At 56.2% G+C, this 25,037-nt stretch overlaps 2 protein-coding genes across 2 annotated transcripts in view; one reads left to right on the forward strand and one right to left on the reverse strand.

Moving 5' to 3' along the window:
• Nucleotides 1-12,354, reverse strand: part of LOC132383702 (transmembrane protein 179B-like) — a 43,186-nt gene extending 30,832 nt beyond the window's left edge. The window contains exons 1-3 of the mRNA XM_059954893.1: nt 12,140-12,354; nt 8,828-8,987; nt 100-293 (exon numbers count right to left, since the gene is read on the reverse strand). Coding sequence (XP_059810876.1) covers nt 100-293; nt 8,828-8,987; nt 12,140-12,354 — 569 coding nt within the window. The remainder of the gene's footprint in view (nt 1-99; nt 294-8,827; nt 8,988-12,139) is intronic.
• Nucleotides 12,355-19,828: 7,474 nt separating this feature from the next.
• The window catches only part of eef1g (eukaryotic translation elongation factor 1 gamma), a 40,126-nt gene continuing 34,917 nt past the window's right edge, over nt 19,829-25,037 (forward strand). The window contains exons 1-2 of the mRNA XM_059955154.1: nt 19,829-19,944; nt 20,069-20,218. Of these exons, the coding sequence (XP_059811137.1) occupies nt 19,933-19,944; nt 20,069-20,218 (162 nt within the window). The 5' untranslated portion in view covers nt 19,829-19,932. The remainder of the gene's footprint in view (nt 19,945-20,068; nt 20,219-25,037) is intronic.

Below are 25,037 nucleotides of genomic sequence, written 5' to 3' on the forward strand. Positions count from 1 at the left end.
GGATGGGAGGGGTGTACGGGGGTCACAGCGATGGGGAGGGATGTTGGGGGTTGCAGAGTTTCAGAGTCAGGAGGGGAGTTATGGGGAGGGGACACTCACCGGGCGGTCTCCTCCAGGCAGATGGTGTAGATGAAGTAGAAGACGGTGCAGAAGCAGTAGATGGCGACCAGCAGCGAGACGAAGTCCACGAAGTTGCAATGCGTGCTGCTGCCGAAGCTCGCCACGCCCAGCGCGCGCCCCGTTACGTTCCAGCTGCCCTCGCCATACAGGATGCAGCCCCCTTCGAAGTCCCCCTGCAGGTGGGACGCATGCACTGGTCAATCTCAACGGCGGACACCCCCCCACAACCTCTGAAAGCGGGGTGGGGGAACGGTAGCAAATGAGCACACAGCAAGATCCCACGGCCTGGCGTTAATTAGTCAAAAATAGACCCTTCGGCCCATTTGGGCCATTCCGACCACTGCATTTGCTGATCCCACTTTGCCCGCTTGAGGCAGTGCAGGAAAGTCAGCCTGAGCCGAGCGAATTATCCACGCCGGTTCAGGAGCAGTAACATTCCTGAGTGCAGTGGGGAGGGCTCCTCCTGTGAGGGGACTGGGCTCTGTCCGCCACTGGTTAGGCGGCAGGGGCTGTATATTAGCAGCAGCTTGGGAGAGATGGACGGGAGAAAACGAGAGATTTCCACCTTACCTCCCTCTGCAACCAGGCCCTCGACCACAATCTGTGTGAATCGGAAATAACATCTCCACCTCACCGACGGTCAACACTGGCGCACGTCAGGGGTGTGTGCTGTGTGGCAAGGCCCAGCTCAAATGCCAGCTGTAAACTGCTGATGACACAACTGCTGTTGGCAGAATCTCAGAGGGCGTACAGCAGCGAGATGTACCAGCTGGCTGAGTGGTGTCGCAGCAACAACCTGGCACTCGACGTCCGTAAGACCAAAGAGCTGACTGTGGACTTCAGGAAGGGTAAGGTGGGGGAAACACACACCGATCTTCATAGAGGGATTAGAAATGGAGAGGGAGAGCAGTTTCAGGTTCCTGGGGTGTCAATGTCTCTGAGGATCCAACCTGGGCCCAACGTATTGATGTGGACACAAAGGCGGCCAGACAGCGGCCATATTTCATTAGGAGCTTGAGGAGATTTGATCTGTCACCTGAAACACTCGCAGATTTCTACAGCATTCGAACCGGCTGCATCACCGCGTGGTAGGGGGGGGTAGCGGTTACTACACAGGATTGAAGTAAGCTGCAGAGAGTTGTAAACTCAGCCGCTCCATCGCGGCCCAGCCCGCCCCACCATCGCGGACATCTTCAATAGAGGCATCCATTGTCGAGGACCCTCATCACCTGGGGCAAGCCCCCTTCTCACTGTCACCATCAGAGAGGAGGTACCTGAACCTGAACGCACACACTCAACGATTCAGGAACAGCCACTTCCCCTCTGCCATCAGGGAGGAGGTACAGGAGCCTGAATGCACACACTCAACGATTCAGGAACAGCCTCTTCCCCTCTGCCATCAGGGAGGGGGGTACAGGAGCCTGAACGCACACACTCAGACTCAGCGATCAGGAACAGCTTCTTCCCCTCTGCCATCAGGGAGGAGGTACAGGAGCCTGAAGACACACACTCAACGATTCAGGAACAGCTTCTTCCCCTCTGCCATCAGGGAGGGGGTACAGGAGCCTGAAGACACACACTCAGCGATTCAGGAACAGCTTCTTCCCCTCTGCCATCAGGGAGGAGGTACAGGAGCCTGAAGACACACACTCAACGATTCAGGAACAGCTTCTCCCTCTGCCATCAGGGAGGGGGTACAGGAGCCTGAAGACACACACTCAGCGATTCAGGAACAGCTTCTTCCCCTCTGCCATCAGGAGGGGGTACAGGAGCCCGAAGGCAAACCACTCAACGATTCAGGAACAGCTTCTCTGATTTCTGAATGGACATTGAACCCATGAACACTACCTCTCTACTTTTTTAAACTTGTATTTTCTTGAACTACTTATTGCACAAGACACCAGAAAGGAGTGGGACCGGGGGGAAAATCGCTGAAGGATCGGCGAAACTGTGAGCCCCAACTTGTGCACATTTGACTGTTTGGTTAAAATGGGTCCCCTTCTTCTCCTTTACTGACCCTCTAGTCAAATGAAGAATTATAAAGCTAAATCGTTTAATTGCATCTGGTGCATTGCCCGTTATTCCATGGTACTGATTTGCAACAGGGTGACACATCACACAAACAAGACCCGTACCTCCTCCCTGATGCTGGCAGTGAGAACCAGTCCTAATTTTTAACGTCTTATAGCATCCCAGGCGGTTGAGGAAGTTTGGTGTGGGCCCCCAAATCCTAAGGACTTTCTACAGGGGCATGATTGAGGGCATCCTGACTGGCTGCATCACTGCCTGGTACGGGAACTGTACCTCCCTCAATCGCAGGGGCATGATTGAAGGCATCCTGACGGGCTGCATCACTGCCTGGTACGGGAACTGTACCTCCCTCAATCGCAGGGGCATGATTGAGGGCATCCCGACTGACTGTATCACTGCCCGGTACGGGAACTGTACCTCCCTCAATCGCAGGGTATGATTGAGGGCATCCCGACTGACTGTATCACTGCCCGGTACGGGAACTGTACCTCCCTCAATCGCAGGGCACGATTGAGGGCATCCTGACTGACTGTATCACTGCCTGGTACGGGAACTGTACCTCCCTCAATCGCAGGGGCATGATTGAGGGCATCCTGACTGACCGCATCACTGCCCGGTACGGGAACTGTACCTCCCTCAATCGCAGGGGCATGATTGAAGGCATCCTGACGGGCTGCATCACTGCCCGGTACGGGAACTGTACCTCCCTCAATCGCAGGGGCATGATTGAGAGCATCCTGACTGGCTGCATCACTGCCCGGTACGGGAACTGTACCTCCCTCAATCGCAGGGGCATGATTGAGAGCATCCTGACTGGCTGCATCACTGCCCGGTATGGGAACTGTACCTCCCTCAATCGCAGGGGCATGATTGAGGGCATCCTGACTGACCGCATCACTGCCCGGTATGGGAACTGTACCTCCCTCAATCGCAGGGGCATGATTGAAGGCATCCTGACTGGCTGCATCACTGCCCGGTACGGGAACTGTACCTCCCTCAATCGCAGGGGCATGATTGAGAGCATCCCGACTGGCTGCATCACTGCCCGGTACGGGAACTGTACCTCCCTCAATCGCAGGGGTATGATTGAGGGCATCCTGACTGACTGTATCACTGCCCGGTACGGGAACTGTACCTCCCTCAATCGCAGGACTCTGCAGAGAGTGGTGCAGACAGCCCAGCGCATCTGTAGATGTGAACTTCCCGCGATTCAGGACACTTACAGAGACAGGTGTGTAAAAAGGGCCCGAAGGATCACTGGGGACCCGAGTTACCCCAACCACAAACTGCTGCTCCCATCCGGGAAACGGTACCGCAGCATAAAAACAGGCTCCGGGACAGCTTCTTTCACCAGGCCGTCTGACTGATTAACTCACACTGACACAACTGTACCTCTGTATTATATTAACTGTCCAGTTGTACATACTATCATAAATCACTATAAATTTATAACGTAAAGATTTTTACTCCTCATGTATATGAAGGTTGGAAGTAATAAAGTCAATTCAATTTGAATATCACGAGGCAAGCAAACTGATTCATGATAAGATATGACAAGATGGCTGATGATAGATCAGCTTCATCTGTTGCATTTATATCGAACCATCCAGCGAATGGGTCAGCTGCGTCACGTGAAATCGGCGCGGATTGCGGTGTGGGGAGGTGGGCAGCCTGCCCGCCTCGCCAACACCACCACTCGCTAACTCTAACCGTACATCTTAGGAACGTGGGCACGGTGGTAGACAGTGGCGGGAATCGAACCCCGGTCGCCAGCATTGAGAGGCCAACACGCCCCAACCACTACGTTACCACAACGCCCTTTCCTGAATGTAATTAAGGCTTCTCTTTCAGTATTGGTTGAATAATTAAAGTTAATTTGAAAACAAAGTGGCAAAGAGATGGGTTTGGTGGGCAGGTTAGAGGGGGTGGTGAAATTTCACCCCCCCCCCCCCCACCACACCAGGGGTGAGGTGGGGCACACTTCTGCTGTGCTCGGTACGATGGGCTGGTTCAGAGCACACCAGCACGCGGGCTGTTCGACGGAACTTCACCCACATCGCAGCTCGTGCGGGGGGGAGCGGCCTAACCGTGCGGCAGGGGAACAACACCGCAGCAGCTCCTTCGGGCGGTGACCCAGGTCCAGAGCCCGGGACTGCGTTCGCTCACCCCACCAGCAAGGGGCGAGGAGGGAGCCCCACGCCACGCGGAGGGCAGCAAAGAGGGAACTTGGTGGGAGGTGCGGTGCGGGGTGACCAGTTCCCTTCAATGTTGGGGCAAAACCTCACAGAGCCACTCTCAGACTCGGGCGGGGGGGGGGGGGTCTTGCGGGAGGAATTCAACCCCTGCCCCCCCCCCCCCCCCGGTGCAGCGTCACCGGATGCAGTGGTCCGATGGCTGGCAGCTCGGTGAGAGTTGGTGGTTTTTCCCCAGAGGCAGGTGGTGGTGGTGGGGTTACAGTGGGGAGGTGAACTCTGCCTCCAGAATCCCAGCTCGGCCCGGCTGCCTGATAAATCAGATCACAGGACCAGTCAGGAACTGCTCATTATCTCGTTAATCCTTGGCACAAACCACCGGAAGAACAGGAGAGGGAGGGCAGAAAGGGATTGGGGAGGGGGTTAGGGAGAGAGGGGGCAAATCAGGCAGAAAAGAGAGGGAGAGGCTGAGAGGGGCAGTCAGCCCAGGAGAAGGGGAAAGCGTCTGGGAGAGGGGCAGAAGATTGGCCTTCATCAATCGTGGGACTGAGTTTAAGAGCCGAGAGGTAGTGTTGCAGCTATACAGGACCCTGGTCAGACCCCACTTGGAGTACTGTGCTCAGTCCTGGTCGCCTCACTACAGGAAGGATGTGGAAACCATAGAAAGGGTGCAGAGGAGATTTACAAGGACGTTGCCCGGATTGGGGAGTATGCCTCATGAGAATAGGTTGAGTGAACTCGGCCTTTTCTCCTTGGAGCGACGGAGGATGAGAGGTGACCTGATAGAGGTGTACAAGATGATGAGAGGCATTGATCGTGTGGATAGTCAGAGGCTTTTTCCCAGGGCTGAAATGGTTGCCACAAGAGGACATAGGTTTAAGGAGCTGGGGAGTAGGTACAGAGGAGATGTCAGGGGTAAGTTTTTTACACAGAGAGTGGTGAGTGCGTGGAATGGGCTGCTGGCGTTGGTGGTGGAGGCGGATACGATAGGATCTTTTAAGAGACTCCTGGATGGCTACATGGATTTTAGAAAAGTAGAGGGCTGTGGGTTACCCTAGGTAGTTCTAAGGAGGGGACATGTTCGGCACAGCTTTGTGGGCCGAAGGGCCTGTGTTGTGCTGTAGGGTTTCTCTGTGGTTTGGGGAGAGTTGGAAGGGCTCAGTTGAGCAAGTGGGGAGACCTCAGGGGGATAGAGGGTTTGGGAGACCGGGAAGAGAGCACGTGAGGTGATCTCGGGAGAGAGGAGGGAGGTATGGCTCCAGTGAGGCACGGTGGGTCGACTCGTCCCAGTCCTGTCGGAGAGACAACCCATCCCACTGAGGCGCCTTTATCCCTTTAAATTTCGGTGGCTGGAAGGGATTTCAAGCGGCGGGGGGACACCGGGTCTAGTCCTGGGCCCAGAGTTACCGATAGCCCCAGACGAGCAGGGTGGCAGATCCCTTCCCCAGAGAGCAGTCTGGAGCAGAACGGGGAACAGTTCAGCCCGGAGCAGGCCCTTTGGCCCATCACGTCCGTGCTGGACTAACCCGCTACGGGGGACCCCGTGGATGTCGGAAATGCACAGCAACTCACTCACACGCGCAAAACTGGTCAGGTCGGGCAGCATCGACGAGAAGGAACAAACCGTTGACGTTTTGAGCCGAGACCCTTCATCAGGACTGAGAAGGAATGGGGAAGACGCCAGAATAAAATGGTGGGCGTGGTGGGGGAGGACGAGATAGAAGGTGAGAGGTGAAGCCAGGTGGATAGGACATGTAAAGGGCTGGAGAGGGAGGAATCTGATAGGAGAGGAGGAATGGGAAGGAGGAGGGGCACCAGAGGGAGGAGAAGACGTAGGAGGCCAGATTGGGGATCACAAGGTCTGTTGGGGGGGGGGCGGGTCAATTCCCAATTCCCCGCCACTGCCCGTAAAGGAGTCTGAATCACAGGAGAATTTACGGTGACCAACTAACTGGTTCACCCTCGGTCTCTGGGAGGAAACCGGAGCACCTGGAGGAAACAGCCAGGACAGGAACGTACAAACTCCTCACAGGCAGCGCCGCCAATCGGTCCCCGGGCCGCTGGCACCGTACACTACCGTGCTAACTGCTACGCTACCGGGCCGCCCCCAGCACGCCGCGGGCCAGGTTGGGCGTCATCGCAAATGAGGTGTTTCACTGGACAACTAAATCCGAAATCCCAACTCTCTTCCCACCCCGGGGAGCGGGGCTCGAAATTCCACAGTGCGCGTTCCAATTTACTTTCCATAATTAAGTTAAGCTGCACTCTCTGGATTTGACGAAGTTTCGAGTGCAGATCACGACATTAGATAATGATCAGGTCTGCAGTAATTACAATGGTACGTCTAAGAGGGCAACAACTGGGCTGAGGTATTTCAGTTGTGAAGGCACACAGACCTGCGCCACACTCCGGAGTTCCGCAGCCGGTTGAAAGGCCTGTCTGACATCAACACAGAGGGAGGCCATTCAGCCCACACAAGTTATGCCAGCCCAACTCAAAATCCATCCACTGCCCCCCAAATGATTCTCCCTCGCGCTCCCCCAACACCAAGGGGGCCGACGCACGGCGGGCAAATGACCCGCCCACTCCCTCAAGCGGGAGGAGACGCACGGGGAGACCACGCAGCGCCGGGGCTCGGAGTCGGACCGCAGCCTCCATCCGTGGCCGCCAAGGAATCGCGGGCAGCCCGCTGGAGAACTGTTCTAGAGACACCCGGGGATCGAATCAGGGCCGGCTTGAAGGCACAAGGCCGGCGATAAACTGCAGGGTCAAGAGGCCTGAATCGGAGGAATGCAGACACTTTAGTGGGGTGAACGGGTTGCCAGAGGTGGGGGAAGAGGGGCTGGCTCGATAGGTACTTTATTGATCCCAAAGGAATTTCACCATCACAGTAGCATTACAAGTGCACAGAGATAAATATTAGAAGTACGAGAGAATAAAAAATAAGTTCCCTCAGACAGTCTAACAGGAGGGGGGGGGGGGGGGTCATCACTTCCCCGGCTGTAGGTCGACTCATTATCGAGCCCGACGGCCGAGGGTAGGAATGACCTCGTATATCGCTCTTTGGAGCAGCGCAGTTGTCTCAGTCTGTCACTGAAAGTGTTCCTCCGTTCAGCCAAGGTGGCGTGCAGAGGGTGAGAAACATTGTCCAGAATCGCCGGGGTTTTCCGTCGGGTCCTTTGTTCCACCACAGGCTCCAGTGTGTCCAGTTTGACTCCTGTAACAGAGCCAGGCCTTTCCAATCAGTTTATCGAGCCTGTTGGCATCACCCGTGTTGATGCCATTGCCCCAGCTCACCACCGTATAGGAGATTGTACTGGTGACAACAGACCGGTAGAACGCGTAGAGGGAGAGGCCTGCACACTCCGAAGGGCCTCCGTCTCCTCAGGAAGTAGAGGCGACTCTGGCCCTCCTTGTACACAGCCTCTGTGTTGGTGCTCCACTCAAGTCTGTTGTCCAGGTGCACCCTCGGGTCCTCACCATCGATAGTAACAGGGAGCAGTGCAGGCTGAGTCTTCCTAAAGTCCATCACCATCTCTTTGGGTAAAGCCACGGAGGGAATTTCAAAAGCGGTACAGGGTGGGAGCTTCTAAACAAGTGGTGATGCCTCACAGGGAGCTAAAGCAAGACAGCAAAAGGGACAGAGGCGACAGTGCCAGAAACGGTCTATGTGACCGGAGCAGAACAAGGCCATTCGGCCCATCAAGCATGGCCCCTGCCATTCGATCGCAGTCCGCTCTCCTCCGAGGCACAGCCACAGGAGGCCACTCGGCCCCTCAAACCTGCCCTGCCGTTCAGTCCCATCCTGGCAGATCGCTCTAGACCTCAGTTCCACTTCTTCTTCCCCCTTTGAAAAACTTCCCCAGTTTCTTTTCAAGAATCCCCAGTGTGCAGAACTCCAGAGGTTCTGCCTGGGAAAAAGTCCCCAGGCACCCCTCAAGCTGAAATGTTTCTCTGACAATGTCTCCTCGCTCCACATCCTCCCCCACCCGAAGTTTAAGGGGAACACCGGGGGAAACTTCTGCACTCGTGCGAGCTTGAGTTCAACGTTAACAAGAGGAGTTTGTATAGGTACACGGGTGGGAGGGGTAGGGGGGGGTCTACGGTCGCTTAAAAGGTTTTGGAATGGACTAGCTTCAGCGCTGTACTCCCCCCCCCCCCGACTCTAATGGCTTGAAGTCCCACCTCCCCTCGGTAGGTTGGTAGTTGAGGCAGAGTCGGTCGACGGGAGAAAGTTTGCAAAGGGACTGAGGGCTGAACGGCCTGTCCCCCCTCCTGTCCCTCTCTCACCCTGGCGGAACTCAGGTCGAGCTGGGCACACATTCAGCCCAAGTCGGTTCGTTCCTCAGGCGCCGGGCTTTCCAGCAAGTCTCCCGCCGGACGGCGGAAACTCTGCGTTCCGCAAGTTTCAGCGCAAAACTTTGTTGGAGAAGATGGGGTGGGTGAGTGCGACCCTCCCTCGCCGTCCGAGGCCTGCCCCCTACCTGGGTGACAGTGACCAGGGCGGCGGTGACGATGCCGCAGATGAACGCCGCCCCGTACAACAACAGCTCCCCGAACAGCCAGGCGAATACGCCATCTTCCACGGCAGACACGGAACTGAGCTCACTCCGGAGGGGGAGTGAGGGGAGGGGAGGGGCCCGGCTCCGGAGGGAGGAGTGGGGGGAGGGGAGGGCCCGGCTCCGGAGGGAGGAGTGAGGGGAGGGGAGGGGAGGGGAGGGCCCGGCTCCGGAGGGAGGAGTGAGGGGAGGGGAGGGCCCGGCTCCGGAGGGGAGGAGTGAGGGGAGGGGAGGGCCCGGCTCCGGAGGGAGGAGTGAGGGGAGGGGAGGGCCCGGCTCCGGAGGGAGGAGTGAGGGGAGGGGAGGGCCCGGCTCCGGAGGGAGGAGTGAGGGGAGGGGAGGGGAGGGCCGGCTCCGGAGGGAGGAGTGAGGGGAGGGGAGGGCCCGGCTCCGGAGGGAGGAGTGAGGGGAGGGGAGGGGAGGGGAGGGCCCGGCTCCGGAGGGAGGAGTGAGGGGAGGGGAGGGCCCGGCTCCGGAGGGAGGAGTGAGGGGAGGGGAGGGCCCGGCTCCGGAGGGAGGAGTGAGGGGAGGGGAGGGCCCGGCTCCGGAGGAGGAGTGAGGGGAGGGGAGGGCCCGGCTCCGGAGGGAGGAGTGGGGGGAGGGGAGGGCCCGGCTCCGGAGGGAGGAGTGGGGGGAGGGGAGGGCCCGGCTCCGGAGGGAGGAGTGGGGGGAGGGGAGGGCCCGGCTCCGGAGGAGGAGTGGGGGGGAGGGGAGGGCCCGGCTCCGGAGGGAGGAGTGGGGGAGGGGGAGGGCCCGGCTCCGGAGGGAGGAGTGGGGGGGAGGGGAGGGCCCGGCTCCGGAGGGAGGAGTGGGGGGAGGGGAGGGCCCGGCTCCGGAGGGAGGTGGGGGGAGGGGAGGGCCCGGCTCCGGAGGGAGGTGTGAGGGGGAGGGGAGGGCCCGGCTCCGGAGGGAGGAGTGAGGGGAGGGGAGGGCCCGGCTCCGGAGGGAGGAGTGAGGGGAGGGGAGGGCCCGGCTCCGGAGGGAGGAGTGGGGGAGGGGAGGGCCCGGCTCCGGAGGGAGGAGTGGGGGAGGGGAGGGCCCGGCTCCGGAGGGAGGAGTGAGGGGAGGGGAGGGCCCGGCTCCGGAGGGAGGAGTGGGGGGAGGGGAGGGCCCGGCTCCGGAGGGAGGAGTGGGGGGAGGGGAGGGCCCGGCTCCGGAGGGAGGAGTGGGGGAGGGGAGGGCCCGGCTCCGGAGGGGGGAGTGGTGGGAGGGGAGGGGCCCGGCTCCGGAGGGAGGAGTAGGGGAGGGGAGGGGAGGGCCCGGCTCCGGAGGGAGGAGTGGGGGAGGGGAGGGCCCGGCTCCAGAGGGAGGAGTGGGGGAGGGGAGGGTCTGGCTCCGGAGGGAGGAGTGGGGGAGGGAAGTGCCCGTCTCCAGAGGGAGGAGTAGGGGAGGGGAGGGTCCGGCTCCGGAGGGAGGAGTGGGGGAGGGAAGTGCCCGTCTCCAGAGGGAGGAGTAGGGGAGGGGAGGGTCCGGCTCCGGAGAGTGGAGTGGGGGGAGGGGAGGGTCCAGCTCCGGAGGGAGGAGTGGGGGGTGGGCCCGGCTCCCCCGATGCACAGTGAGAGGCCGCAGGTGGGGCGGGTGGTTCAGTTACCCGGTACAACCGTTTCAGTTCTGGGGCACCTGGGCTGGAGGATGGGCTGTTTTGACTTTGGTGTGTGTGTTAGAGCGGCGCTCCCTCGGTCCTGACCCTCCCGCGGCACGGCGCTCCCTCGGTCCTGACCCTCCCGTGGCACGGCGCTCCCTCGGTCCTGACCCTCCCGCGGCACGGCGCTCCCTCGGTCCTGACCCTCCCGTGGCACGGCGCTCCCTCGGTCCTGACCCTCCCGCGGCACGGCGCTCCCTCAGTACTTTCCCTCCCTCAGCGTGGCACTCCCTCGGTACTGACCCTCCCACAGTGGGGCACTCCCTCGGTACTGACCCTCCCACAGTGGGGCACTCCCTCTGTAATGACCCTCCCACAGTGGGGCACTCCCTCGGTAATGACCCTCCCACAGTGGGGCACACTCAGTACTGACCCTCCCACAGTGGGACACTCCTCCACCGCTGCTCCCTACTCAACGCTTACTGAAGGCGCTCCCTCCTCCCAGGGTCTGGTGCTCCCTCCTACCCCCTCACCACACATAGCGCGCTCTCTCCCCGCAGCACCTCCCTTCTCTCCTGCCCGCAGTGCGGCCCTCTGTCCCCACAGCACAGCCCTGTCTCCTGCTCCCTCTCTCTGGTGCCCTGCCCTCCTGGGGAACAGAACTCGAGCCTCCGACTGGTCCTGTCGACCTGCTCCAGGACCGTACCTCCCCCCACCCCCGTACTCATCCAAACTTCTCTGAAGCGTTGAAATTGAACCCGCATCCGCCACTTGCGCTGGAGCTGGTGCCACCTTCTCACTACCCTCTGAGTGAAGAACTTTCCCCTCATGTTCCCCTTCAACCCATGACCTGTGGTTGTAGTCGCACCCAACCTCAGTGGAAAAAGCCTGCTTGCATTTACCCTGTCTGTACCCCTCATAATCTTGTATACCTCTGTCAAATCTCCCCTCAATCTTGCGCGTTCCAAGGATTAAACTAATCTATTCAATCTTTCCCTCTAACTCGCCTCCTCAAGTCCCTACATCATCCTTGTAAATTTCTCTGTATTCTTTTCCATCTTGTTTACATCTTTCCTGTAGGTAGGTGGCCAAAGCTGCACGCTATACTCCAAATTAGGCCTCGCCAATGTCTCGTACGACTTCAACATAACGTCCCATCTCCAGAATTTGATTTAATGCTCCAGAAGGTCCTTGGTGACGTGGGGCCCGGAAATAGGCCCAGCGCTCCCTCCAGAGATCTCTGGGGCCCAGAAGCTGACTGAACCGGAGGTTCACCACCAGAGGAACTCATTACAAAGAGTGTCCCGACGGTAACGTCTGCCTCTGGGCCAGTATCGACGGGGCTTTGATGCGATGTGGGATCTTGCTGTGCACACGTTGGCTGCCTCAGTGTGGTTTCAGAAACCCTCGTCTTGCAGGGGCTCATAGAGCAGCCCTTCGGCCAACGATATTGTGATTTAACCTACTCTAACCCTTCCCTTCCCCGTAGCCCTGTATTCTTCTTTCATCCATGTGCCTATCTTAACAGTCTCTTAAATGTCCTTCTCCCATCACTCCTGGCTGGGCGTTCCACACACCCATCTCTCTCTCTGAAAATAACCTACCTCTGACATCCTCCCCCCCCCCAACACAGTTATGCCCCACCCCCTCTGTACTGGGCATTTCCGCAGTGGGAGAGAGTTTCTGGCAGTCTTGCCGACTTGTAGACCTCTAACATCCGCTCTGAAGTGAGAAGGCCTAGCTCGGCCAACCCCACCTCGTAAGGCCGCTCTCTAATCGGGGCAGTGTCCCAGTAAGTCTCCTCTGCAACCCTCACGAGAGCCTCCAGAAGTGGAGCTGCCAGAGCTGAACACCATACTATCCAGGACATCTTCAAGGAGCGGTGTCTCGGAAAGGCAGCGTCCATCATTAAGGACCCCCATCACCCAGGACGTGCCCTCTTCCCCTCTGCCATCAGGGAGGAGGTACAGGAGCCTGAAGACACACACTCAACGATTCAGGAACAGCTTCTTCCCCTCTGCCATCAGGGAGGAGGTACAGGAGCCTGAAGACACACACTCAATGATTCAGGAACAGCTTTTTCCCCTCTGCCATCAGGGAGGAGGTACAGGAGCCTGAAGACACACACTCAACGATTCAGGAACAGCTTCTTCCCCTCTGCCATCAGGGAGGAGGTACAGGAGCCTGAAGACACACACTCAGCGATTCAGGAACAGCTTCTTCCCCTCTGTCATCCGATTCCTGAATGGACATTGGACCCATGAACTCTACCTCACTACTTATTTCCATTTTTGCACTTCTTATTTAATTCAACTATTTAATATATATACGCACTGTAATTTGCAGCTTTATTTCTCTCTATTATCATGTACTGCTGCCACAAAGATGCCATATTCACATCTATAGATGTGAACTACCCACGATTCAGGACATTTACGAAGACAGGTGTGTAAAAAGGGCCTGATTGATCATCGGGGACCCGACTCACCCCAACCACAAACTGTTCCAGCTGCTACCATCTGGGAAATGGTACCACTGCATAAAAGCCAGGACCGACAGGCTCCAGGACAGCTTCTTCCACCAGGCCATCAGACTGATTAACTCATGCTGATGCAACTGTATTTCTATGCTAGTGGTTGTCAACCTGTTGGTCGTGATCGATTAGTCGATCTTTGAGACTTTCCCAGTAGATCAGGAAAAAAAAAGAAAAATAAATACACAAATACCGTTGAGAGATTATTTTGGGGTTGCGGGGTTTTAGTTCTGTTCTTTCTGCCCATTGCGCATGCTTGGAGCTCCTCCCACTGGTCCCCAACCACTGGGCCGCAAGGAAACGATAAGAGTCAGCTGCACCTTTCCTCATTCCCTGGCACGCCCGCTGTTGAACTTGAACCCACATTACCCAAACGCGCCAGGGATCACTGGTTGGCTTTGCGCAGACAGCGGGAAGTGCCGTTGCTACTGGCCTGGAGCGCAGACAGATGGGCGCTGCCTCTAAACCTGTTTAGCACACCCGATGTTCATGGGGAACCCGGTGCTAAAGTATTCACAGACGACCTAATTCGGGCTCAGGGTTTCGTAAGTAGCAGAGCAGCTACCTCACTGCGATCTACTGAACGTCATCCCTCGAGCCAAACTTCTGTCGGTCGATAGATCCTACAAGGGGAGGGGGGCCCTGTCGCAATCCTCGCTCGGTCGGTTGCTGTCTCTGGACTGCGACCACCGTGGCCCCGGCGCAATAACAGCCGCACCTGGCCAGGGCGTCTGGTGGCAGGTGGACAGGAAGCTGTCTAATAAGGCAATGAAGCCCTCAAAACTGCTTCGCTACCCTGAGTCCAAGCACCCTGCACTTAAAGACAAACCCGTTAAGTTTTTCCAGCGGAAAAAACGTGAGCAAGCCGGACAGAAGCTAAGTGCTGAGAGCCGCGAAAACTAAATTGCGGAATAGACTGGACATAAGGAAACTGCTTCGAGTATATCGCTGTATTCCGGTCACGTTTAACACCCCCCGCCCCCCCGATGGCCAGACTGCAAGAATATTGTCAATATTAAACCGGTCCGCGGTGCAAAGAAAAGGGTGGATATCCCTGGTATTCATACTTGGTTTTACTTCCGGTCTTTTCTGCCCTGGTGCGCATATGTGTAATTAATCGATTTGGAGTCCATCTTGCCTTTCACTTGGGCTGAGGGAGGGGATCTTGGGCTTCAAAAGGTTGGTGACCACTATTCTAAGCTATATTGTATGTACATATAATTGTTGTACATACTATTTATTATAAATTACTATAAATTGCACATTCAGACGGATTGTAAAGGTTTTTACTCCTCACATATATGAAGGATGTAAAAATAAAGTCAATTCAATTCAAATATTTCACAATAATAAACATAATTCTGACCTAATGAACACAGATAAGTGTGAGGTGGCTCATTTCGGTAGGTCCAATTTGAAGACAGAGTGGAGTATTAATGGTCAGACTCTTGACAGTGTGGAGGATCAGAGGGATTTTGGGGTCCGAGTCCATAGGATGCTCAAAGCAGCTGCGCAGGTTGACTCTGTGGATAAGAAGGCGTACGGTGTATTGGCCTTCATCAACCGTGGAATTGAATTTAGGAGCAGAGAGGTAATGTTGCAGCTATATAGGACCCCGGTCAGGCCCCACTTGGAGTACTGTGCTCAGTTCTGGTCGCCTCACTACAGGAAGGATGTGGATATTGTAGAGAGAGTACAGAGGAGATTTACAAGGATGTTGCCTGGATTGGGGAGCCTGTCTTATGAGAATAGGTTGAGTGAACTTGGCCTTTTCTCCTTGGAGCGACGGAAGATGAGAGGTGACCTGATAGAGGAGTACGAGATGATGAGAGGCATTGATCGTGTGGATAGTCAGAGGCTTTATCCCAGGGCTGGAATGGCTCACAAGGTGGCATAGTTTTAAGGCGCTTGGAAGTAGGTACTAGGGGGATGTCAGAGGTAAGTTTTTCACACATAGAGTGGTGGGTGCATGGAATGCACTGTCAGTGGAAGTGGTAGAGGTGGATACGATAGGGTCTTTTAAAAGACTCTTGAATAGTTACATAGAGCTTAGAAAAATAGAGGGCTATGCGCTAGGGAAATTCTAGGCAGTTTCCAGAGTAGGTTACATGGTCAGTATAACAGTCGGCTGAAGGGCCTGTAGTGTGCTGTATGTTCTATATTCTATGAAAGCCAACACACCACACACCTTCAAAGCATCCAGAAGCCACGAAAAGCCCCCTGAATACTTCAGTTCGAGTTTATTTCCCTGCACTAAGAATTGACAGACGTTTGGGTCACTGGGCAAGACAAATTCTCAACCCAAGCTAAGGTGGACGGCAGGAGACTTGAAAAAGACCATAAGACACAGGAGCAGAATTAGGCCATTCAGCCCATCGAGCCTGCTCCGCCATTCCATCACGGCTGATCCCGGATCCCACTCAACCCCATACACCTGCCCACTTGTCACATCCTTTAATGCCCCGACCAGTCGGAATGATCAACTTCCGCCTTCAATGTGTGCACGAACTTGACTTTCACCGTAGTCCATGGCAGAACATTCCACAGGTACACTGCTCTCTCGCCAAAAAGCAAAACTCCTCCTTACCTCTGTTAAAGGGTCGCCCCTAAAGTCTGAGACCTCCAGTTCTGGATACCCCCACCAGAGGAAACATCCTCTCCACATCCACCCTGTCTAGTCCTTTCAATATTCGGTAAGTTTCAATGAGATCACACCCCGCTCCCCACGCATTCTTCTAAATTCTGGTGAGTACAGGAGGACTGAGGCGTACAAGATGTTAAAAAGCAGGGATGAAGTTGTCAATGGGCAGTTTTCTCCCCAGGGTGGTAACAGCTAATACGAGGGGGCATAAAGGAAGTGTGGGGCGGGGTTGGGGGGGACGTCAGAAGTAGGCTTTCTTTTTGCACAGAGGCATATACGTTCAGGGCATTGAGGATAGGAACTTGGATAATTAGAAAGTTATGTGGGAGGGAAGGGTTAGAGTAGGTCAAAAGGTTGGCACAACATTGGGGCCTCAAAAAGCCCGTCTAAGCTGTTTGGTTTTGGCTTCATCTGCCCTTCACCTCTCCCCCGATGCTTCCCGTTATCGTTGACGTTGCCTACTAGGTTCTGGCACTTGGCGTTCACCATCTGAGCAGCCTTCGCCCTCACCCTCCCCGGCTCCGTCTGCCCGTTCCTTCACGGGCCGCCACCTTCAAAAGGCCGTGCCTCGAGGAGGCCGCACCCACCTCCGAGGACCCTCACCATCTTGGACCCATTAGGGGGCTCGAAGACGCACACTCGCCAATTCAGGAGATGCTCCTTCCCCCTCCGCCATCGGATTCTGGAACAGTCCATGAACCCATGAACACTACCTCACTGATTCTGTTTTGTAGCTGTCGATCTCTCTATTGGAACCCGTACAGTATGTCTTCCACTGCACTGAAACAGCCATTTTCACCTCAGGTTGGCTGGTGAATTGTCCCGGGATTAGGTTCAGGGTTAAATCAGGGATCATCAGGGCTTGCTGTACGCCAGGTCTCGAAGGGCCCCAAGGGCCTATTCCATCCTTTCTATAAAAAAAAATCATGTCAGTGATTAAAAATCAAATTCTGTTCATTCACCTGTCTCTGTCTCCCGATCCCATCTCTCCTCCTCCCAGTCATCTTTCAACACCCTATCCCCTGAGTTCCTCCGGCAGTTTATTTGGCGTCCAGATTAGAGTGTCTGCAGCAACAACCTGGCACTCAACGTCAGTAAGATGAAAGAGCTGATGGTGGACTTCGGGAAGGGTAAGAGGAAGGAATACATACCAATCCTCACAGAGGGATCAGAAGTGGAGACAGTGAGCAGCTTCAAGTTCCTAGGTGTCAAGATCTCTGAGGATCTGACCTGGTCCCAACATATCAATGCAGTTATAAAGAAGGCAAGACAGCGACAGTTTGAAGCGATTTGGCATGTCAACAAATACACTCAAAAACTTCCATAGATGTACCTTGGAGAGCATTCTGACAGGCTGCATCACTGTCTGGTATGGGAGGGGCTACTGTACAGGACCAAAAGAAGCTGCAGAGGGTTGTAAATCTGGTCAGCTCCATCTTGGGCACTAGCCTACAAAGTACCCAGGAGATCTTTAGGGAGCGGTGTCTCAGAAAGACAGCATCCATTATTAAGGACCTCCAGCACCCAGGGCATGCCGTTTTCTCACTGTTACCATCAGGGAGGAGGTACAGAAGCCTGAAGACACACACTCAGCGATTCAGGAACAGCTTTTTCCCCTCTGCCATCAGGGAGGGGGTACAGGAGCCTGAAGGCACACACTCAGCGATTCAGGAACAGCTTTTTCCCCTCTGCCATCAGGGAGGAGGTACAGGAGCCTGAAGACACACACTCAGCGATTCAGGAACAGCTTTTTCCCCTCCGCCGTCAGGGAGGGGGTACAGGAGCCTGAAGACACACACTCAGCGATTCAGGAACAGCTTTTTCCCCTCCGCCATCAGGGAGGGGGTACAGGAGCCTGAAGGCACACACTCAGCGATTCAGGAACAGCTTTTTCCCCTCTGCCGTCAGGGAGGGGGTACAGGAGCCTGAAGACACACACTCAGCGATTCAGGAACAGCTTCTTCCCCTCTGCCATCAGGGAGGAGGTACAGGAGCCTGAAGACACACACTCAGCGATTCAGGAACAGCTTTTTCCCCTCTGCCATCAGGGAGGGGGTACAGGAGCCTGAAGGCACACACTCAGCGATTCAGGAACAGCTTTTTCCCTCTGCCATCAGGGAGGAGGTACAGGAGCCTGAAGACACACACTCAGCTTCTTCCCCTCTGCCGTCCCATTCCTAAATGGACGTTGAATTTTTGGACACTACCTCACTTTTTAAAAAATACACCGTATTTCTGTTTTTGCATGTTTTTGTAATCTACTCAATATTTGTAATTGATTTACTTGCTTATTTATTATTATTATTTTCTCTGCTAGATTATGTGCTGCTACATTAACACATTTCACGACACATGCCGGTGATAATAAACCTGATTCTGATCCTCCTGTGCCTCCACCTCCAGCCTCCTCCCCCCGCCTCCTCACTCCATCCCGGGACATTGGGAGAGGTCACGCCAGTCCTCGCCAGTGAAATGGGCAACTGGCGTCCCGTATATTGATGTAATCACAAAGCAGCTCTGCTTGGCGAGGGGTTTAAAGGGATTCGGTAAGCCTCTTGCAAACACCATCATTCCTTCTTGGCTTGACAAGAAGCTCGGAGACCTCGTGCAGCTGAATCCTGGACTTCCTGTCAGATCGCTGGCAGGTGGTAAGAGTGGGCTCCCTCACCTCCACCCCTCAACACAGGAGTGTGTCGCCACCCACATCTCCGATCTGCTAATTAAATTTGCTGACGACACTACACTGATTGGCCTAATCTCAAATAGTAATGAGGCAGCCTACAGAGAAGAGGTCATCTCTCTGACATAGTGGTGTCATCAAACAGCCTCTCCCTCAATGTCGCAAGAATAAAGGAGCTGGTTGTGGATTACAGGAGGAATAGAGATGGGCTAACCCCATCAATGGATGTGGGGTTGAGAGGGTGAACAGCTTCAAGTTCCTCGGCATCCACATCACCGAGGATCTCACGTGGTCTGTACACACCAGCTGTGCGGTGTAAAAGGTACAACAGCGTCTCTTTCATCTCAGACGGTTGAGGAAGTTTGGTACGAGTCCCTAAATCCCAAGAACTTACTACAGGGGCACAATTGGAAGCATCTTGACTGGCTGCATCATTGTCTGGTGTGGGAACTATACCTCCCTCAATCCCTGAGTAAACCCAACCACAAACTGTTCCAGCTGCTACCATCCGGGAAACAGTACCGCAGCATAAAAGCCAGGACCAACAGGCTCCGGGACAGCTTCTTCCACCAGGCCATCAGACTGATGAACTCACACTGACACAACTGTATTTCTATTGAAGGCCCTGTTTTAGACAGAGACGTAACATAAAGACTTTTACTCCTCTTGTATATGAAGGATGTAAGAAATAAAGTCAATTCAATTCAATCAGATCATGGCTGATCTGGCCATGGACTCATCTCCACCTACCCCCCTTTTCCCCACAATCCTTAATTCCCCTACTCTGCAAAAATCTATCCAACCTTGTCTTAAATATATTTACTGAGGCAGCCTCCACTGCTTCATTGGGCAGAGAATTCCACAGATTGACCGCTCACTGGGAAAAGCAGTTCCTCCTCATCTCCGTCCTAAACTAATTTCGACACTGATGTAGTGTCTCGGCCTGAAACGTCGACTGGTCATTTTTCCACAGACGCTGCCTGGCCTGCTGAGTTCCTCCAGGGTTGTGTACGTGTGCGTGTGTGTTGCTTGTATTTCCAGCATCTGCAGATTTTCTCTCGTTTATGAAGACTCCTACATCTGAGTGTGGCGGTATTCTTGAGTCTAGGGGCAGAATTAAGCCATTTGGCCCATCCAGGCCGCTCCGCTGACAGTAGTGAAGAACCCACGAGGAAGCTGCTGACGAGATGAAGCCCTGAACACCACCAGAGATGGTGCTGGTGGGATGATGACAATTAAATGAGGCTGTTCTCTCAGGGTTATTGGGGTGAGACGGGTGGGGGGGGTGATTAGGAAGGAATGGCCTCCTGTATTTCTTCTTTGATGACATATTTGAGTTGTGCTTTTACTCTATGTCGGGGGAGATTTTTAAAAATTTTTAAGAGAGGGAGGAAGAAAGAAACACGCTGGAATTAGACGCTCAGGCTTCCCTCTCGTGAGTAGGCCAAACGGTTACCAGGGCGACGCAGGGCCCGGAAGCCCGGCGGCCGTCAGTCACGGCTCGAGGCCCCGCCCCTCCCTGGCTGTCGTGTCTCGCTGGTCTTTACGACAGTGCCGTGCGCCGGGCTCCTCCTTTCTCTCGCTGGCTGTGAAGATGGCGGCCGGGGTGAGTAGCAGGGCCGTCGCAATCGGGGGTTTATCGGCGGCATCCGGGGGTCGGGGGCTCGGCCGGCGGCGGGACCAGCACCACGGGGCTTTCTCACCCCCGTCCGCGCCTTTTCTCCCCGCAGACTCTGTACACTTACCCCGACAACTGGCGGGCCTTCAAGGCCCTGATCGCCGCTCAGTACAGCGGCTTCACGCTGCGGGTCGACGCCGGCTTCGTCCTGGGCCAGACAAACCGGAGCGGGCAGTTCCTGGCCAAGTTCCCCCTGGGCAAGGTGAGTCAGCCTCGGAGACAAAGTCCCGCCCGCATCTCCTCTCACTATCTCCCCCTCCCCTCCCTCCCCTCTCTCCCCCTCCCCTCCCTCCCCTCTCTCCCCCTCCCCTCTCTCCCCCTCCCCTCTCTCCCCCTCCCCTCTCTCCCCCTCCCCTCTCTCCCCCTCCCCTCTCTCCCCCTCCCCTCTCTCCCCCTCCCCTCTCTCCCCCTCCCCTCTCTCCCCCTCCCCTCTCTCCCCCTCCCCTCTCTCCCCCTCCCCTCCCTCCCCTCTCTCCCCTCCCCTCTCTCCCCTCCCCTCTCTCCCCTCCCCTCTCTCCCTCTCCCCTCTCTCCCCCTCCCCTTTCTCCCCCTCCCCTCCCTCCCCTCTCTCCCCCTCCCCTCCCTCCCCTCTCTCCCCCTCCCCTCTCTCCCCCCCTCTCTCCCCCTCCCCTCCCTCCCCTCTCTCCCCCTCCCCTCCCTCCCCTCTCTCCCCCTCCCCTCTCTCCCCTCTCTCCCCCTCCCCTCTCTCCCCCTCCCCTCTCTCCCCCTCCCCTCTCTCCCCCTCCCCTCTCTCCCCCTCCCCTCTCTCCCCCTCCCCTCTCTCCCCCTCCCCTCTCTCCCCCTCCCCTCTCTCCCCCTCCCCTCTCTCCCCCTCCCCTCCCTCCCCTCTCGCCCCCCCTCCCTCCTCTCTCTCCCCCTCCCCTCCCTCCCCTCTCTCCCCCTCCCCTCCCTCCCCTCTCTCCCCTCCCCTCTCTCCCCTCCCCTCCCTCCCCTCCTCTCCCCCTCCCCTCCTCTCCCCCTCCCCTCCTCTCCCCCTCCCCTCCCCTCCCTCCCCTCCCTCCCCTCCCTTCCCTCCCTCCCCTCCCTCCCCTCCCTCCCCTCCCTCCCCTCCCTCCCCTCCCTCCCCTCCCTCCCCTCCCTCCCCTCCCTCCCCTCTCTCCCCCTCCCTCCCCTCTCTCCCCCTCCCTCCCCTCTCTCCCCCTCCCTCCCCTCTCTCCCCCTCCCTCCCCTCTCTCCCCCTCCCTCCCCTCTCTCCCCCTCCCTCCCCTCTCTCCCCCTCCCTCCCCTCCCTCCCCTCTCTCCCCTCCCCTCTCCCCTCCTCTCTCCCCTCCCCTCTCTCCCCTCTCCCCTCTCCCCTCTCCCCTCCCCTCTCTCCCCTCTCCCCTCCCCTCTCTCCCCTCTCCCCTCCCCTCTCTCCCCTCTCCCCTCCCCTCTCTCCCCTCTCCCCTCCCCTCTCTCCCCTCTCCCCTCCCCTCTCTCCCCTCCCCGCCCTCCCACCTCTCCCCTCCCCGCCCTCCCACCTCTCCCCTCCCCCTCTCCCCCTTCCCTCCTCTCCCCTCCCCCTCTCCCCCTTCCCTCTCCCCCTTCCCTCCTCTCCCCACTCCCCCTTCCCTCCTCTCCCCACTCCCCCTTCCCTCCTCTCCCCACTCCCCCTTCCCTCCTCTCCCCACTCCCCCTTCCCTCCTCACCCCACTCCCCCTCACCTCCCGTACCCCTCTACCCCAATCCTCTTGCCCTTCCCTACTCCCCCCTTCTTTCCCCAGCCCTCTCTTGCTCCCCAGTGCCCCTCCTCTCCCCCCACCCTCCTTGTCTGTCCCTTCACTTTCCCTTCTCCATCCCTGTTCCCCCGGCTTCTCTTCTCCCCCGTCCCATCCCCACCTCTTTCCTCACTACCACCACCACCACCTTTAGGGATGTTCTTTGCTGCTGGCCACAGGAGTTGTACCGAATGCCTTGTGGATGGCCAGTGCCACTCTGTTGCTCGAGACAGGGAGTCAGGATCACCCTGGGAATTAGTGAGCCTCGGGGGCAGTTATTGAAGAAAACTCTTAAAGACGGCACTTCCAGGCATTTAGGGAGGGTTGATCAGTATGGCTTTGTGAGGGGGGGGGGACGTCCCTTGCAATCTGGATGGGATGTGACACAGGGTAGAGCGGTGTTTAAGGGTTTTAGTCAGCCGTGTCTGGGGGCTTGGGATCCAGTGAAACGTGGCTGGGTGGCTTGGGATCCAGTGAAACGTGGCTGGGTGGCTTGGGATCCAGTGAAACGTGGCTGGTGGCTTGGGATCCAGTGAAACGTGGCTGGTGGCTTGCCCATGGAGGGTACTGTAATGGATGGAGAGTTTTGTGCCAGGATCTGTTCAGGGTTGTGGACGTGGAGGACTGGGTTAGTGAGTTTGCAGATGACACAAAGCTTAGTAAAGTTGTGGATGAGGTTGGAGGGCGCTCTGGATTGAGATGGGACACTGACAGATGGCAGAACTGGGCTGAGAGGAGGCAGGTGCAGTTCCACCCTGCACAGTGGTGAAGACATTGGCTTTGGAAAGTCGACTTCAAGGGCAGAGTTAAAACCAAGTGAGCTTGGGGCCTACATCTCCAAATCGCTGAAAGTTGACCAGGTTGTGTCTCGGGGTGACAGAGAAAATGGAGGTCTGTGTAAGAAGGGAATCGATAGATTGAGCTTGGCCCAACATCGTGGGCTGAAGGGTCTCTGGAGCTGTAGACCGGTTTTAGTAAGCCGAGTTCCTGTGATAGGTAAGTTACTCGAGAGGATGAAACTTCAAACTCTATTGAGTGTTTTGAAGAAGAAACCAAGGCAGAGCAGGCTCGATGGGCCGAATGGCCTAATTCTGCTCCTATAAATCCTGGTCTTCAGGCCAATGAGGTCCGGATGTGAGCTTTTGATAAGGATCTGTATGGGAGGGCACTCTGGGAAGTTATTTGGCACGGGATCCAGGGAGAGATGGATAATTGGATCCACAGTTGGCTTGATGGTTGAGTGTGATGGTAGACGGTTGTTTTATAGACTGTTGGGGCTCGGTGCTGGGCCCATCGCTAGTCGTCATCGATGATTTGGAAGAGCACGGACTTCAGCATTCATTTAAAAAAGGACAGCAGAACAGGACAGTCTGCACGTGGAGCGTGAGTGGTTTTGGGCCCCAAAGAATGTGCTAAGGATCAGAATTGGAGTTAATATCACGGACACATTGTGAAATTTGCGGCAGCAGTACATAAACCGTAAGCTACCGCAAGAATTACATGTTGAGAGTGATAATGCAGGAAGAGGGACTGCTAATGGTTTGGACATCTGATGGCAGAGGGAAAGAAAACGTTCCTAAAATGTGTGTGTTCAGGCTCCTCTCTTATGGTAGCAATGAGAAGAGGGCACGTCCTGGGTGTGTGGGGGTCCTTAATGATGGCTACTGCCTTCTTAATTCTGAGGCATCATCACCTTTTGAAGATGTCCTCGATGCGGGGGAGGCGAGTGCCCGCGATGAAGCTGGCCGAGTTTCCACAGTCTCTCCCGATCCTGTGCGGCGGCCCCTCCAGGCGCTGGTGCAGCCCATCAGAACGCTCTCCGCGGTACATCTGGCTCGAGTCTTTGGTGATTTGCCAAATCTCCTCAAGCTCCCCCTGGTGAAATATGGCTTGCTGGTGTGCCGACTTCGTGACTGTATCAATATGTTGGGTCCAGGATTGATCTGGTTTACAGGAATTATCCTGGGGTGAAAGGGGTAACTTGAGGTACGCGCTGGAGTTTAGTAGAATTGGAGAGGGACGATCTCAGTTCTGGTATTGATGAGGCCGAGGTAGAGTGGACTTGGAGGAGATGTTTCCCGTAGTGGGAGAGTCGAGATCCAGAGGGCACAGAACTGAGATGAGGAGGAATTTCTTCATCCAGAGGGTGGGGAATCTGTGGAATTCGTAGCCACAGGTGGCTGAGGAGGGAGGGCAGGTCATTGAGTATATTTAAAACGGATGTCGATAGGTTCTTGATCAGTCAGGGTGTCAAAGGTTATGGGGAGGAGGCAGGAGAGTGGTGTGGAGAGGGATAGTAAATCATCCATGATGGAATGGCAGAGCAGACTCGATGGGCTGAATGGCCTAGTTCTCCTGCACTTTTACGATGCCGGTTAATTCACAGATGGCATTGTGGATGTTTACTAGGATCTTAGAGTGGGGCAAGGACAGGCAGATGGAGTTCAGTTTGAGTATTGGTGCCATGGGGCTCTTTGGGAAGGGGTTAAGGGTGAAAGGTGAGAGTTTAAGGGGAATGTGAGGGCAAACATCTTCACTCGGGGTGGTGAGAGTGTGGAACGAGCTGCCAGTTCAAGTGGTGGATGCAAGCTCGATTTCAATGTTTGGCTAGATACACGGATGGTTGGGGTGTGGGTCAATGGGAGTAGGCAGTTTAAATGGTTTTGGCATGGACTAGATGGGCCGAAGGACCTGTACCTTTCCATGACTGAGGACGAGACTTTGACATTGAATGGTAGGGCCCTGGAGCGTGCTTGTAGAACAGCTCGAGGAGAGGGCCATGAAAGTGGGTCAGTGGTAGACAAGTTGGTGAAGGCGGCCTTGGGAACACTGGCCTTCAGTCAGGGCGTTGAGTATCAAATATTTCTCAAGGTGGAGGAGCGACACATATTCCCCCTCCTCCCTCCTCTGTTCCTCACTGTGACCTTTGCCTCTTCTCACCTGCCTATCACGTCCCCGCTGCCTTTAACCCTCAGATTCCTTCCTCTCCAGCTAGCCTCCCTCCCACCCCCAATCCTGAAGAAGGGTCTCGGCCCGAAACATCGACTGTTGTTTCATTTCCGGCGATGCTGCCTGATCTGAGTTCCTCCAGCATTTTATGTGTTGCTCTGGATTCCCAGCATCAGCAGGCTTCCATGTTTATCGAGTACAGAGTCTGGGTGATATTGCCATAGTGCGAGACGTTGGTGAGACCCCTTTGCAGTCTCGTGTTCGGTTCTGGTCACCCTCGAGCTGGGAAGACCGCAGAGAGAATTTACCAAGATGTCGCTGTGACTTGAGTTGCAGAATGAGGTTAAGCAGGTG

Source organism: Hypanus sabinus, chromosome 31, assembly GCF_030144855.1.
Source record: "Hypanus sabinus isolate sHypSab1 chromosome 31, sHypSab1.hap1, whole genome shotgun sequence".
Lineage (NCBI taxonomy): Eukaryota > Metazoa > Chordata > Chondrichthyes > Myliobatiformes > Dasyatidae > Hypanus > Hypanus sabinus.